At 33.6% G+C, this 14,011-nt stretch overlaps 1 protein-coding gene across 2 annotated transcripts in view; it reads right to left on the reverse strand.

Annotated features, from left to right (window-relative positions):
• Nucleotides 1-5,029: 5,029 nt before the first annotated feature.
• LOC142350578 (uncharacterized) overlaps nt 5,030-14,011 on the reverse strand; it is a 31,096-nt gene continuing 22,114 nt past the window's right edge. For both annotated transcript variants that reach the window (XM_075402454.1, XM_075402444.1), the window contains exons 3-4: nt 6,191-6,444; nt 5,030-5,507 (exon numbers count right to left, since the gene is read on the reverse strand). In XM_075402454.1, the coding sequence (XP_075258569.1) occupies nt 5,164-5,507; nt 6,191-6,444 (598 nt within the window). In that variant the 3' untranslated portion in view covers nt 5,030-5,163. The remainder of the gene's footprint in view (nt 5,508-6,190; nt 6,445-14,011) is intronic.

Consider the following 14,011-nt stretch of genomic DNA (forward strand, 5'->3'; position numbering starts at 1 on the left):
ATATATATATATATATATATATATATATATATATGTTTTTTTAAACTTTCGGGTACTTTTTCTTAATTTGGATCCTGTTGAAATCTTATCACATTATCATATTACTGATAGTTCCCATATAAATGAAAACTGATGGCATTGAAGTTTAAAAACTATTAGGTAGAAAATGAAGCCACTAACCCGATTATTTTTGACTGGACTAGAAATAAACAAGGATCCTGTAAGTACTAAGGCTGACTAACAGTTCGCGAACAAAAACTTTAGGATTGGTTAATGTCCAACAAAAATTTCGAAAAAAGGTTTTAATAGCCTTTAAACTCAAAAGCTTTCAACAGAGGTCAATAACTACGTTCAGAAATAACACGATGGTGGGTAAAAATGTTTTTCATGCATGGATAATCAATAGGTCATCACAATAAGTCTTAAGACTATGAAAACAACAACAAAAACAGGCGAAAACTAAAGTGCGATCCACTGAATGTCTGTGATCCACTGAATGTCTTCTTTAAGCCAATGGGATTATAAAAATATTTGGATTATGTGCATAATATTTGGATAATATGAAAACAGTTCAAAAGTAACCAATAGTACGAAAATTTCATTTTTTTTAAATTTTGAAATCTTTTGTCAATGAATTCATTAAACCAAAAGTTAGAAGATAAAACTGCTAACGAGATTAATTTAAGTTGTAGTAGAAAAAAAATGGGCTGTGTCAACATTGAGACTGACTAACAGTTCTCGAAAACTTTAAGATTGGTTTATGTTCAAGAAAATTTTCAAAAAATTATCTTTAAACTCTTAACAGCCATTAAATTCAAAAGATCTCAACGGAAGTCAATAAATACCCTCAAACATGCGCCAATGGAAGTATAGGGATGTTTGTCATGCATACGTGATCAATATGACATCACAACAAGTCTTATGACTAAGAAAACAACAACAACAAAAACAGGCAAAAACCAAAAATTCAGTAAAAAAAGTGCAAGAAGAAAAGGTCAAAGCCATTTAAACCGCAAACTTTTCTCTGAAAACTCTATCTGTGATCCACTGAAGGTTTTCTGTAAGCCAATGGAAGCTGTCAAATGTAGGATAATGTGATAAGATTTCAAAAGTAACGAATAATACGGGAATATCCAAAAAAACTTTAAATTTTTTTGAAATGTTGTGTCATTGAAGTCACATAAGATAAAACTGCTAGCCACATCAAATTTGGTTAAAGTAGGACGGAAGAGGAGTCTGTCATCGCAGAGGCTGACTTACAGTTCACGATAATAGGATTACGATTCGTTAATGTTCGAAAAAATTTTCGAAAAATTATTCTGAAGTCTTAACAGCTATTAGCTGTCCTCTCAAAGCACTATATAAGTTCACTTAAATACCATTACGGAAAATATTGCACTGTTAATCAAGGAGTCTATGCCATAAGACCCCAAAAAATTAGTAAAATCTCAAACATAGCCGGAAGATTGCCGGAATAGCTGCGAAAGAATAGACCTGCGTGCCATATAATACAGATAGAAACAGATACAGATCTAAATTAAAAAAATCGACGCCGCTCAAAAAACTAGGCTAAAAAACATTCAGCAATAAATTAATAAAGCTTGTTAAAATTCATCCCACGGAAGCCTCTGATTAGGGACCTTTACTGCACATAGGAGTTCCTTTGACCTTAAACAAATTCAAATTAAACTTAAGTTTTAAAGTGCAAAAGTCATTTTATTGAGTGAGGTAAGTCACGTATGATCAAAATCCAATCAAGCAAATAACCTATAAACTTTCGCTAAAGCGAGTGAGAAATGACGTCACGCGCGCAAATGCCGTTAGTGAGAAGAAGAAGTCATTCAGAAAATTTGACTTTTTCAGCTTTGCTGTGTGAACAAATGTAAAACGAAAAAAAAGAGCGTCAGACGACGAAACAAAAAAACCAAGAGCACTGCAATATAGCTACGATAAAAAAAGAAATTCAAAATTTCTTTTAAAATTAAGAAAACTCAGAGTCGAAGCCAAAAAAAACATGAGCAATTCCTTTAAAACGATTTTTTTGTTCACTGGGCTTCATTTGACATTAACTAGTCTTTTCTAACGCTTTTAGTCTATTAGAAACTCAAAATTGGTTCATTTTGGCAAGAAATTTAAGTTTGAAATACTATTTTTATAGAAAATATCTTAATTTGAAGAAAAATCACACTAAAAGTTAACTAATATCCTGTGTTCACACAAAACTTTAATCCGCGATAACTCCTCGAAAAAACGAAAATCAAAAACGAAAATTAAAAAATCAGAGAAACCAGCTTTTCAATGATACCACTCACATTTCTCTGCAATGAATATATCGATCGGCCAAAATTGACTGAACAAAAAAACCCATTTGAGTATATAGTTCCTCCCCTCCCCTAAAAAACATTCAGCAATAAATTAATAAAGCTTGTTCCTCCCCTCCCCTAAAAAACATTCAGCAATAAATTAATAAAGCTTGTTAAAATTCATCCCACGGAAGCCTCTGATTAGGGACCTTTACTGCACATAGGAGTTCCTTTGACCTTAAACAAATTCAAATTAAACTTAAGTTTTAAAGTGCAAAAGTCATTTTATTGAGTGAGGTAAGTCACGTATGATCAAAATCCAATCAAGCAAATAACCTATAAACTTTCGCTAAAGCGAGTGAGAAATGACGTCACGCGCGCAAATGCCGTTAGTGAGAGGAAGAAGTCATTCAGAAAATTTGACTTTCTCAGCTTTGCTGTGTGAACAAATGTAAATCAAAAAAAAAGAGCGTCAGACGACGAAACAAAAAAACCAAGAGCACTGCAATATAGCTACGATAAAAAAAGAAATTCAAAATTTCTCTTAAAATTAAGAAAACTCAGAGTCGAAGCCAAAAAAAACATGAGCAATTCCTTGAAAACGATTTTTTTGTTCACTGGGCTTCATTTGACATTAACTAGTCTTTTCTAACGCTTTTAGTCTATTAGAAACTCAAAATTGGTTCATTTTGGCAAGAAATTTAAGTTTGAAATACTATTTTTATAGAAAATATCTTAATTTGAAGAAAAATCACACTAAAAGTTAACTAATATCCCGTGTTCACACAAAACTTTAATCCGCGATAACTCCTCGAAAAAACGAAAATCAAAAACGAAAATTAAAAAATCAGAGAAACCAGCTTTTCAATGATACCACTCACATTTCTCTGCAATGAATATATCGATCGGCCAAAATTGACTGAACAAAAAAACCCATTTGAGTATATAGTTCCACCCCTCCCCCGCCCCCCCCCCCCCCCCCCAAGTGGGGTCGGAACAATTAGAGAAAATAGAGTAACAATATATTAAGCCACAGTGTCACAAGACACCTTATTTTTGTGGCCAACGAAACAGAGCGGTTGATCAATAGGACACAATTGATAATTCTAGGGTCTAAGCGTACCTCTTTTGATATATTCCAGGCAAAAAGGGCTGACGTAACGGCCATCTTCAAATCAAGACACTTATTATTAATTGAACGTGCGGAAAGTTAATGCAGCAGTTGATAACAGGTCCAAAATGGCACAAAAGCATCCTCACTTAAAGCTCGGGCATGGTGTCTTCGCACTTAGGGGTCTAACGCCAAGAACAAGAACGCCAATTACTGCCAGAACTCATTTTTTCAGGTTGATACCAGAAGAAAAGAGCACTCGACAATCTCGATGAAATCAAGAAACAGACTGAATAATGTTCCTTCTCTGATCAACAGCTAAGACATCCCTAAAATCTGATTAGCATTGCAGATCGTTATATAAATAATTTGAAACCTACGAAAACCTTTGAAGACCAAATATAAGCCAGTTAGTAGTTTTTTGTGATGAAAGTTTACAGGACGTGAAAACAGTTTTTTTTTAAACAAGGCTATAAGGAAACAAAGGTACACCTTAAAACTTGGGACAATACAAAATTCACAATTTATCTAGGCTAATTTAGTAGCTTTTCTTCAGTGATGTTGCGTTTAACCACTTTCGTGGAATTAATGATCTGACGCAAACGTTGCGAGTACATCAGCGCATGCCCAGGTTAAGCTGATTTCTCAGGGACTTAACGAATGTCTAATCGGAGGCATCGGTCTTTTGCTCTATTGATTTGATCCTACTCTGCATTATTAAAACATACCCGGCAGATTGCCGGAAAATAGCCGCCGTTGATTCCAATAAGCATGATTGGGATTGAAAGAATAGAAGATATTGAAAACAAGATTTTTGTACAAAAACATTTTTTAAGTCCGATTTATTTTGATGGCATTTCGTAGTTGAACATAACGTACTTCTGTTTCTTAGAGAGAGAGGCTACAGGGGCTACTATCCATACCAATAAGCATTAGAGATGGTAACTAAGAATTATAGGAACGACGTTCAAATAGCGGGCATCTAAAATTGGGCTTTATGGGTTTATCCCGTTTCTATTTCTGACTTCACTTTTTTATACTGACTCTGTTCATTTTGAATTGCTTTGCTGAGCAACTGATGTTCAAAATCACTTTTAGCAGAATGAGAGAAGAGAGAAACTAGCCTAGAGAAGTCAAAAAGATATCACGCAAAATGTTGAAAAAGCGGCAAAATGAGGTAAAGCAAAAAATTTTTTATTCGACAAGTAAAAAAACATAGCAGGACAAGTCCTGACGCACAATTCAAAGAATTTTCATTGACTAAACAGAAAACTAGACCTAGAAAGGACTGTGAATGGATTGGGAAAAAATCCGATCCAAAAAATTGAAAAAACAGAAAAAATCAAAGCGAAATTGGCGCATATGCACAAAAAACCACTAGCGAGAAAGCTAATTTTTGTTCAAACACCGTTTTCTCACTCTACTTTAAATTTAGAACAAAAATTTCACGCCGCAAAACCACTCGCTTTTTCGCTCCACTTCCTGTTTCGGCGTGACCAAATACACTACTCCAATTTGACTTCAAAAATCATGAAAATGTGTGAAGAGATCTTAATAAAAAAGACAGCGCCCCAATACAATTCAAATTCTTTGAATTGTAAAAAAAATAGCAGCGCTATAATAGCCGGCTGAGAAGATGAGGGCGGCTATTAATAATACTAAAAGGGTCTATTTTATAGGACACCGATGATATTTTAGAAGCACTATTATTTTGTACAGTTCATTGTAATACAGATAGATAGATAGATTTCATTCGTGAATAAAGTTTTTGGTTGACGGACACTCGGTCATTGCACTAGCAACTTCTAAGCTTAGCTGATGTGATTTCTGAATGTGCTGCTTGAGGATATCTTTCCGATTGAAAGTCTTCTGACATATCTGACAAGCGTAGCGAATATTTCCATGCACTGTTCTCACGTGTCTCTGAGCCGTAGTGCGTGAAGAGAAAAGTGTCTGGCATAATGGACAGCTGTAGTACTGGTCCAGATGCTGAGACACCTCTGGGTAGGGCAGCTCTGTCACTTTCCGATTAGGTTGATTGATCTGATTATTCGATGACTGCTGACCCGTTGATTGCTTTGGTTTGGCCTTTCCTAGAAGGGAAAAGATTTTGTATTAACTTATACTAACGTTAATATTCGATGACACTGATTGTTGAGAGGCAGATCAGTTTCAGATAACTGTGCCTCAAAAAACAGACAACAGTACCAAATTATCACTGGATTGGGCGGTAATTTATTAAGTAGCAACCGAAACATATTACTGGTGGGTCTGATTTTGAGATCAATGTAATTGATACCAATTGGTACAGAATCATTGTATTCGTCTTTCACTCAGTTTAATTTAATTCAAATCTACTGGACGCGAGTATTTGGTTTATCATGAATTGACGTTACTCCGCCAAAACCCAGATCTAACTACATACCCAATGGTCATTTGAAACTGTTCTGTCCGCTTCCTGTGGACTATTTTGTTCAGGATGTTTTTGTCGGGACAGCTATCAAATAATTTGTAGTGTATACTTTATTAAACTGGCCCATCTAAAATTACAGACTATGGTCCACTAAATGTCTACATTTACACATTTACAGTAAAGAACTACATTCCCAGCAATCACTTGTCAATTGTCGCATTTTTACTGTTTATATTTGAACAATCAAATGATGAACTGAGCGAATAGTTTCCAAATAGTGTTAACAGAGATTTCCTCAAAATGGTGATGGCAACAATATTAAACAGAAACAATGGTTTGGTAGTCACCAATTCAAATGCTAACCTGCTTTAGGAGTTCCAGTAGCACCAGCTGAATTGCGATTGTTCGAAGTATGAGATGAAGGATTTTGGAACTTCCCTCCATTGCCTGTGGGTCTCCAGTCAAGCTCACTATCAAATGCCAGTCCTGTCTCTGGATCATAGTTACTACCGTCATCCAGTGCCATTGGATCCGCTTTGATTGCGGAAGAGGGCACTTCACTGAACAAGCCAGGGATTATTTCCGAAGATTCGTATGGATTCATATCATTCGTACTGCTGAAACAATCAACCAACGTCAAATGAATTGCTCTCAAACGAAAGATCGAGACTCGATTCTAAAGTAGCATGGTTCAGCCCAGGGGAGGGTTTTGGAGGGTAAGTTTATTCCGGGTTCAAAATGTTAAAGCTTAATATAGATACTAAAATTATTTAAATAGATACATCAACGGATGGTTGCCCGAAAATTGACGCCATTAAACCAACTGACCTACGTTTTGATTGACACTGATAAAGAAATTGAAAGCACAATTCCATTGTACCTAACCTTCCATATCCATTACACGCACACAATTGTACCAAAAAGCTACGTACGGCGCCTTTGTGCTGTTTAAGCGTTACTTCTACTCAAAACAATTGATCTGCGCTAAGGCGTGAAGAAATACGTGTCCGAAAATTGACTCAGATGTAAGAAACTTGTGCGAAAATTCTAAATCCATCCAATTAGATGATTAAAAAGCTAAATCTAAGGATGTCTGTGAAACAAGAGAACTGATTTGAATTCAAAATGTTGTTTTTTTTTTATGTCTGTGGCGCTTTTTGAAAAAATTCGTTAGGTGTACGTAGCTTTTTGGTACCATAGTTTATGTTTTAACATATAAAATGGCCATGGCCGTGCCTCACGGTCCCATGGGACTTTATATGAAACTATCATAACCGAAGATGGGATTGAACTATTCGCTTAAGTATGTTAAAACATACGTGTAAAAGCCTTTGCAACTTTGTAGTCGGATCATTTACCAAAAACATCGTAGAGCATTGGATATGACATTGGGTATAATGCTATATAATACAGTTTCTATCATCAAGGCTATCAAGCTCGATAGATACGGATATCAGCAAGCATTCAATCTCTTGAGCTTTGATAATCTAAGGCTGTATAGCTTGATAACTAGGCTCTATCTCCTTTCTTTTGATTTTTTCTTTTGACCCTGAACATATTGCGTAAATTTGTCGACTGAAATCCAAAATTTCTTTCAGTCGAAAGTGAGGGAGATGAATCGGAAATTGAGAGTGAAAACAAGGTCATGGATAAAATGAAAAACATGACCAAAAAATACAACAAAAACATAGCATGACAAATGCTGAAATGCAACCAATGGATTAGCGAGCTACATACTTTGCTATCCGCCTCATCAGATGAAAAGTCTTCATTACTAAAAAACTAAAGACCAAAACGAACAAAGAAAAAATAATAAAAGATCTTAAAAAAACATCTAAAAAACTTCTCATTCAACAGATAAGAAATCCGCAAAAATTGAAGTTTTTTCAAAAAAAATGTGTAAGAACAAAAAGATCGCCTCCAACGCAAAAAACTCAGTGGAGTAAAAAATGCCGCATTAGGTTGATGAGATCAGTCATTATTAAGAAAGCAAGTCAAGACAAATGAAATCAAATAAAATAAACAAAATTTAATAACATACAAAACTTTATGCCCATTTAAAAAACTTTCTAACAAGGTCAAAATTATCGCCGAAAAAACTGAAACTAAACAAATAAACTGTACTTCACTTGAAAATATATGGGACCACTCCATAAAAAGGCTCGGCAACAATTTGACAAAAACAAAAAAAACAACAAAGATAAAAAATTGACTTATATTTTTAAAAACAATTGATTTCAAAGTTATTAAAACCATTAAATAGCAAATGAAAACATCCAACATGTTTATAATCACATACGCCTCTATAGGAGAGCATTAAGAGCTGTCATTAACCAATTGTCTATGCCGTTTCAAAAAGAACAACAAATAGAGACAACAAAAAACTCACTCAAATATTGCGAGAAAAAGCTTAAAAGCCATAAAGTCATATTTTGCGTTTTAAAATATGTTCAATTGAGCCTTCCACGAACACCAAAATTGTGGCATAGGAACTCTCATTAATGAGAATACGTAGCAAGTAGACAAAAATAGTGAAAAATGTCAAATTTAAGTAGTTCTGCTTTTTTCCAAAAAAAAACTAATTTCATAGTCATGAAAGCCATTAGCTACAAAATAATTAAATAGGTTCGTATATTCATTCACTGGAAGCGCTTCAGACCTGTAATTTTTCAGAATATGTCTTACATCTACGAAAAGAACGTTAAATACAGAAAAAAAACAAAAATTAGTTTACTTTTTGTGCGAAAAACCCGTCTCCAAACCAGTAAATTCATAAGAATTCTTTAAAAAAACATTAGATTTTTTACACTTCTACCGTACGTAGAAACAAAAATGATACGAGTGAACTGTATTTAAAAAGACTAGGTAACAAATCGACAAAAAAGGACAAAAATTCAAAGTTAAAGAAAGTTAGTAAGTTTTTTTTTTATTTCTCAAAGAGATTCTTTTCAAAGTCATGAAAGCCGTCAGCTATCTGCTCAAATCAAAACGAAGGCTTATTTATTACTCCATGGAACCAAAATGAGAGCTTTCATTATCCGGGTAAATTTATACGACTTAAAAGACAGTAAAAACGACAGTTAAAACCATTGAAAAAATCAGTTAGATTCTTCGAGAAAGGAGTATCAAAACCGTCAAAAACCATAATGTATGCCTTTCAAGACATTTATAATTTTAATTGTGCCTCATTTGAACTCCAATAATGTAATATTTGAACTATCAATTTTGTGATATGACGAAAAGAGAAAAAAACGGGAAAAATTGGCCAACACCAAAAAATCAAAAACAAATTTATGAAATCTCGTAGTATCAAAGCCAAAAAACTCAAAGCGTAAAACCACAAAAAAGATTAAAATTTAAATCGATAGAAAGAAGAGGAAGAAGAAGCATTCTTTCTTTGCTGGCACTAAGCTACAAGTTGACCAAATTAAGAGAAAAATAGAGGCAAAGTTCAATAAGCCATTGTTTATTTAAAAAGCAAACATTTTTAAGTGAAAACGACCAAAATCTTTCAAGTAATTAAACAAGATACAATAATTTGGAAATGTTTAGGAAGCCTTTTGGACCTAACAACAGAGATCTTTGATTTGAATTGTTCCGTTCTTTGACTAACATAAAAAAGGTCGATTTTTTTTAAAAAAAAGACCGACTGATTACATTCAGAATTATTTTTGGATTGTAGCAGTCCAAGATTGTAGACCAAAACTAGCCCTACTATTGCTGCTTGTCCATTTAGAAAACTCAATTATTTCGAAAGCGTCGGATCTTGATAATTGTTTTAGTTAAAAGATCAAATATAAAGGTTGCGTTTTTGATAAAAATAATAGAGTAAACTTAGCAAAAAGCGGCAAAATTTTGATTCTAGACTACTCTCAATGGAAGCGAAAGTCAAGTAGCATGCTGCAGCCCAGTGGAGGGCTTTGGAGGGTAAGTTTATTCCGGGTTCAAAAAGTTAAAGCTTAATATAGATACTAAAATTATTTAAATAGATACATCAACGGATGGTTGCCCGAAAATTGACAACATTAAACCAACTGACCTACGTTTTGATTGACACTGATAAAGAAATTGAAAGCACAATTCCATTGTACCTAACCTTCCATATCCATTACACGCACACAATTGTACCAAAAAGCTACGTACGGCGCCTTTGTGCTGTTTAAGCGTTACTTCTACTCAAAACAATTGATCTGCGCTAAGGCGTGAAGAAATACGTGTCCGAAAATTGACTCAGATGTAAGAAACTTGTGCGAAAATTCTAAATCCATCCAATTAGATGATTAAAAAGCTAAATCTAAGGATGTCTGTGAAACAAGAGAACTGATTTGAATTCAAAATGTTGTTTTTTTTTTATGTCTGTGGCGCTTTTTGAAAAAATTCGTTAGGTGTACGTAGCTTTTTGGTACCATAGTTTATGTTTTAACATATAAAATGGCCATGGCCGTGCCTCACGGTCCCATGGGACTTTATATGAAACTATCATAACCGAAGATGGGATTGAACTATTCGCTTAAGTATGTTAAAACATACGTGTAAAAGCCTTTGCAACTTTGTAGTCGGATCATTTACCAAAAACATCGTAGAGCATTGGATATGACATTGGGTATAATGCTATATAATACAGTTTCTATCATCAAGGCTATCAAGCTCGATAGATACGGATATCAGCAAGCATTCAATCTCTTGAGCTTTGATAATCAAAGTGGACTAAAGAAGCCTATTTCGGGCAATTTCTGATGAAAATGCTGAATTTTGAAATATTTTGCCAACATTTTAGCCAAAAAAAACTGAATCAAAACAGTCAACAAAACTTTTTTGTCTCTAAAAATAAAATCAGCAGTATTATTGTTAACAATTTTTTACAAATTTAAGAGACGAAATTGTAGGGAAAATTCCGGAATTGACGAAATTGTAGGGAAAATTCCGGAAAATGTGAATAAAAACAACATTATCCATTGTCTATTATTCACAAAACTTCAAACCTCGATAACTCCCTGTAAAATAAGAAATTCGAAAAAAAAACTTTTTAATTCCATATTCTACGCTGGAGGGGCTTTTTAATATATCGATCGGTCAAAATTGACTGAACAAAAAAAACCAATTGAGTATATAGTTCCTCCCCCACAAGCGGGTCGGAACAATAATGCCAAAACGCACAGAAACCAACAAAAGATCTCGAAAAATTTTTCCGTTTTTTAAAAAAGTAATCCTGACCAAATAAATCCACAGAAATTTATATTAACGATGAGAATACTGCCTTTTTGAAACCAATCAATTTTGGCTGAAAAAACAAATCTATTGGACAGGTGAGAAATGAGACTAACAAGAAATCAAAGAAGAAACATGGGCGCATCAAAATAATGGCTGATATTTTCTGTTAACAAATAGTGTCAAATAGATTTAAACAGATAACTCTAAATTGAAAATGGTTACGCATCAGTAAAGATCAATGAGGAATTTAGTAATGAGATTTAGACAGGACAAGAAATGCAAAAATTGTCAAAAGAAAAGATCATCAATTTGTCCATGAAAAAAGCAGTGAAGTTTTTCAAAAAAAAATGATATGAAATGTAGTTTTCAAAACGTTATATATGAAAAGCAATAGTTAAAAAGCTTTAATTAGGCCTCATCAGTGAGTCCATGAGTAGTATAGTAATTTGCTTAGTGACTGTAGGGGGCGGGGGGGGGGGTTCGGACCCCCCTCCTACAAGAAATTTGTGCTATGAAAAAGTGAAATCTTTGTAATTTTTGTTGGTCAAGGAGCAGATTACTATGCTTTAACTATTTTCCTGAGTTTTCAGATTGATGTAAATTGTGTCATTTGGGTTTGTGAGGAATTTTAGAAACATTTTGCCGCGCAAGTGGAGGTAAAAGTTTTAAAAACTTTCCAAAAATTTGGAAAATTTTTCAAAGTCCTAGAATGGTATGAAATTGATTTTACGCTATGAAAGAGTTTCAAAAAGGATTTTTTGTTGACTTCACTTTTTTCAACTAAGCAGTATAGGGGTCGAAACATATAAAAAATTTCAAATTTTTGCGAAAAATTTTTCAAAGTCCTAAAATGGTCTGAAATGGAATTTGCGCTATGAAAGAGCACTCAAAAGTTGTTTTTGTGGACTTCATTTTGTTCAACCAAGTAGGACCGGAACAACTCACTTTCTGAAATAGTCTGAAATAAGTCAAAGAGCAGTCACAAGCAGTTTTTGTTGACAATACTTTTGCAAATATACAGTATGATGTGGAAAGCTTGTCTTTGTTTTTTATATACATGTGAAAGTATGTTTGTTTCTATCTAAACAAGTACGTATGTTTGCATGCATGTGTTCAAAAATGTAATTTTTATGTCTGAATAAATAATTGAAAGAAATGAAAGAATGAAAATTTCATGTATAAAATTATTCGTATTCATATAATAATGAAAGTATTTATGAAAGAGTATGTTTGTTTAAAAATATAACTGTGCTTAAGTTTAGTAATATGTTTGTATGAGTATAAGTTGAAATGTATGTTTGTGTGCAGAAATTGTAAATGTGTGTATGTCAAGACGTTCTTGGTTTTATGTGTGTATGTTTTTTCTATATGTATACAGTGCAATGTATGTATATAAGTCTGAATGTGTTTATGTATTTTTATTCTTGCAAGTCAGACGAGAGAGAGAGAGAGGGAGATAAGTCCCTGGAGGGCAATTTAATTGCCTAGAAGATTGTTGTTACTTGTCTCCACGATCCAATAATATATCCTGCAGACAGATTTTGACCTTCAGCGTTGATAAACTCTGTTCTTTAAACATTGGCAAGCAAAATGTCACAACCGAAAACAACAACAATTTTTTGATGTTCTGAGCATGCTTTTTTGAAAATTGAACATTCTACACCTATCTAGCTACCATATTAAAAACTATCAAGATTTTTTACAGAAAAAAATTAAATTCATGCTCTTTGTCTTTTAATCCTTGGCAAGAAAATGATAAAGTGTTGCAACACAGAAGACAAAAACAACTTTTTGGTGTTCTGAGCATGCTTTTTTGAAAACAGATTTCTCTACACTTATTCAGTTACCCGTCTAGGAATGAGCAAGATTATTTACAGGAAAAATATATATGAGATTCATTGTTGAGAGATAAACAATAAATTGAGCTAAGTTAAAAGAATAAAATCTGTAAAAAACCGAAAATGTTCGTTGGGAAAACTATGATATGCATGAGCAGCTGAACTTTTTATTTAAATAAATTAGATTGATAGGAATTCATCAAGAGCTTGAATGAGACAAAAAGTGTAATGATGTACAAGAAGAGTAGTTTGCACTGGAACTGTAAAAAGCGCTAAAATTTTCAAAAGTTAATTAGTCACTTTATCAATTAAGCAAGAACAAACAGAAACTATGGATCCGCGGGTGGTTACTAGAAACAGCTTCAGACATGCATAGGTCTTGTTTGCGTATTGGTAATAGCAATAATGGATATTGCGTGCTGGGACTGAAATATTAAACAATAGCGAAACGCATCTTCAGTAAATGCTTCCGATAAATTCAACTATTGAACACTGCAATTAAGGTACCAGAGCACCTCAAGCAACCAGAAATCAAAAACGTTTATAATAGTGTCTTCTTGGATCAAAATTACTGCGTTCAGTAACCCTGTGTTAAAACTTTGAATTAATTATTGTTCTGTGCACGTTTTAAAATGAGATTACCGTAACGATATTTCATAGAGCATCGGAAAGAGGTAAATCCAAAGGAATCTAAAATTAAAAGGAGCAGAGTTTTTATAACATATTATTGGGCTAAGCACTCTGGCGAACATATTGAAATTTAACACAACACTACTGCTACCTACTACGGCTACTGCCTACTACTACTACCTACAACTACTCTCTACAATTAGTACCTACTACTACTGCTACCTACTAGTACTACCTACAACTTCTACTAGATACTATTACTAACAACTACAACTACTTATTGGTTCTAAGTTACAATAGTATCTAATACTACTTCCTTTTAATACCTTCAAATATTTCCTATTGTTTACTAACTATCTACAACAATGTGTTTCTGTTTTATAAAAAAATGAAAACAATTCTTATCTCTTGAGACTCGTTGAGCATAAACAACAGAAGCTTTTGTCTATCTCAAAGTAATATGTCATGACTGACACAGACCGATAGAATTTACCCGCCAAAATTT

Source organism: Convolutriloba macropyga, chromosome 1 (genome assembly GCF_964194025.1).
Source record: "Convolutriloba macropyga chromosome 1, txConMacr16.3, whole genome shotgun sequence".
Classification (NCBI taxonomy): Eukaryota; Metazoa; Xenacoelomorpha; order Acoela; family Convolutidae; genus Convolutriloba; species Convolutriloba macropyga.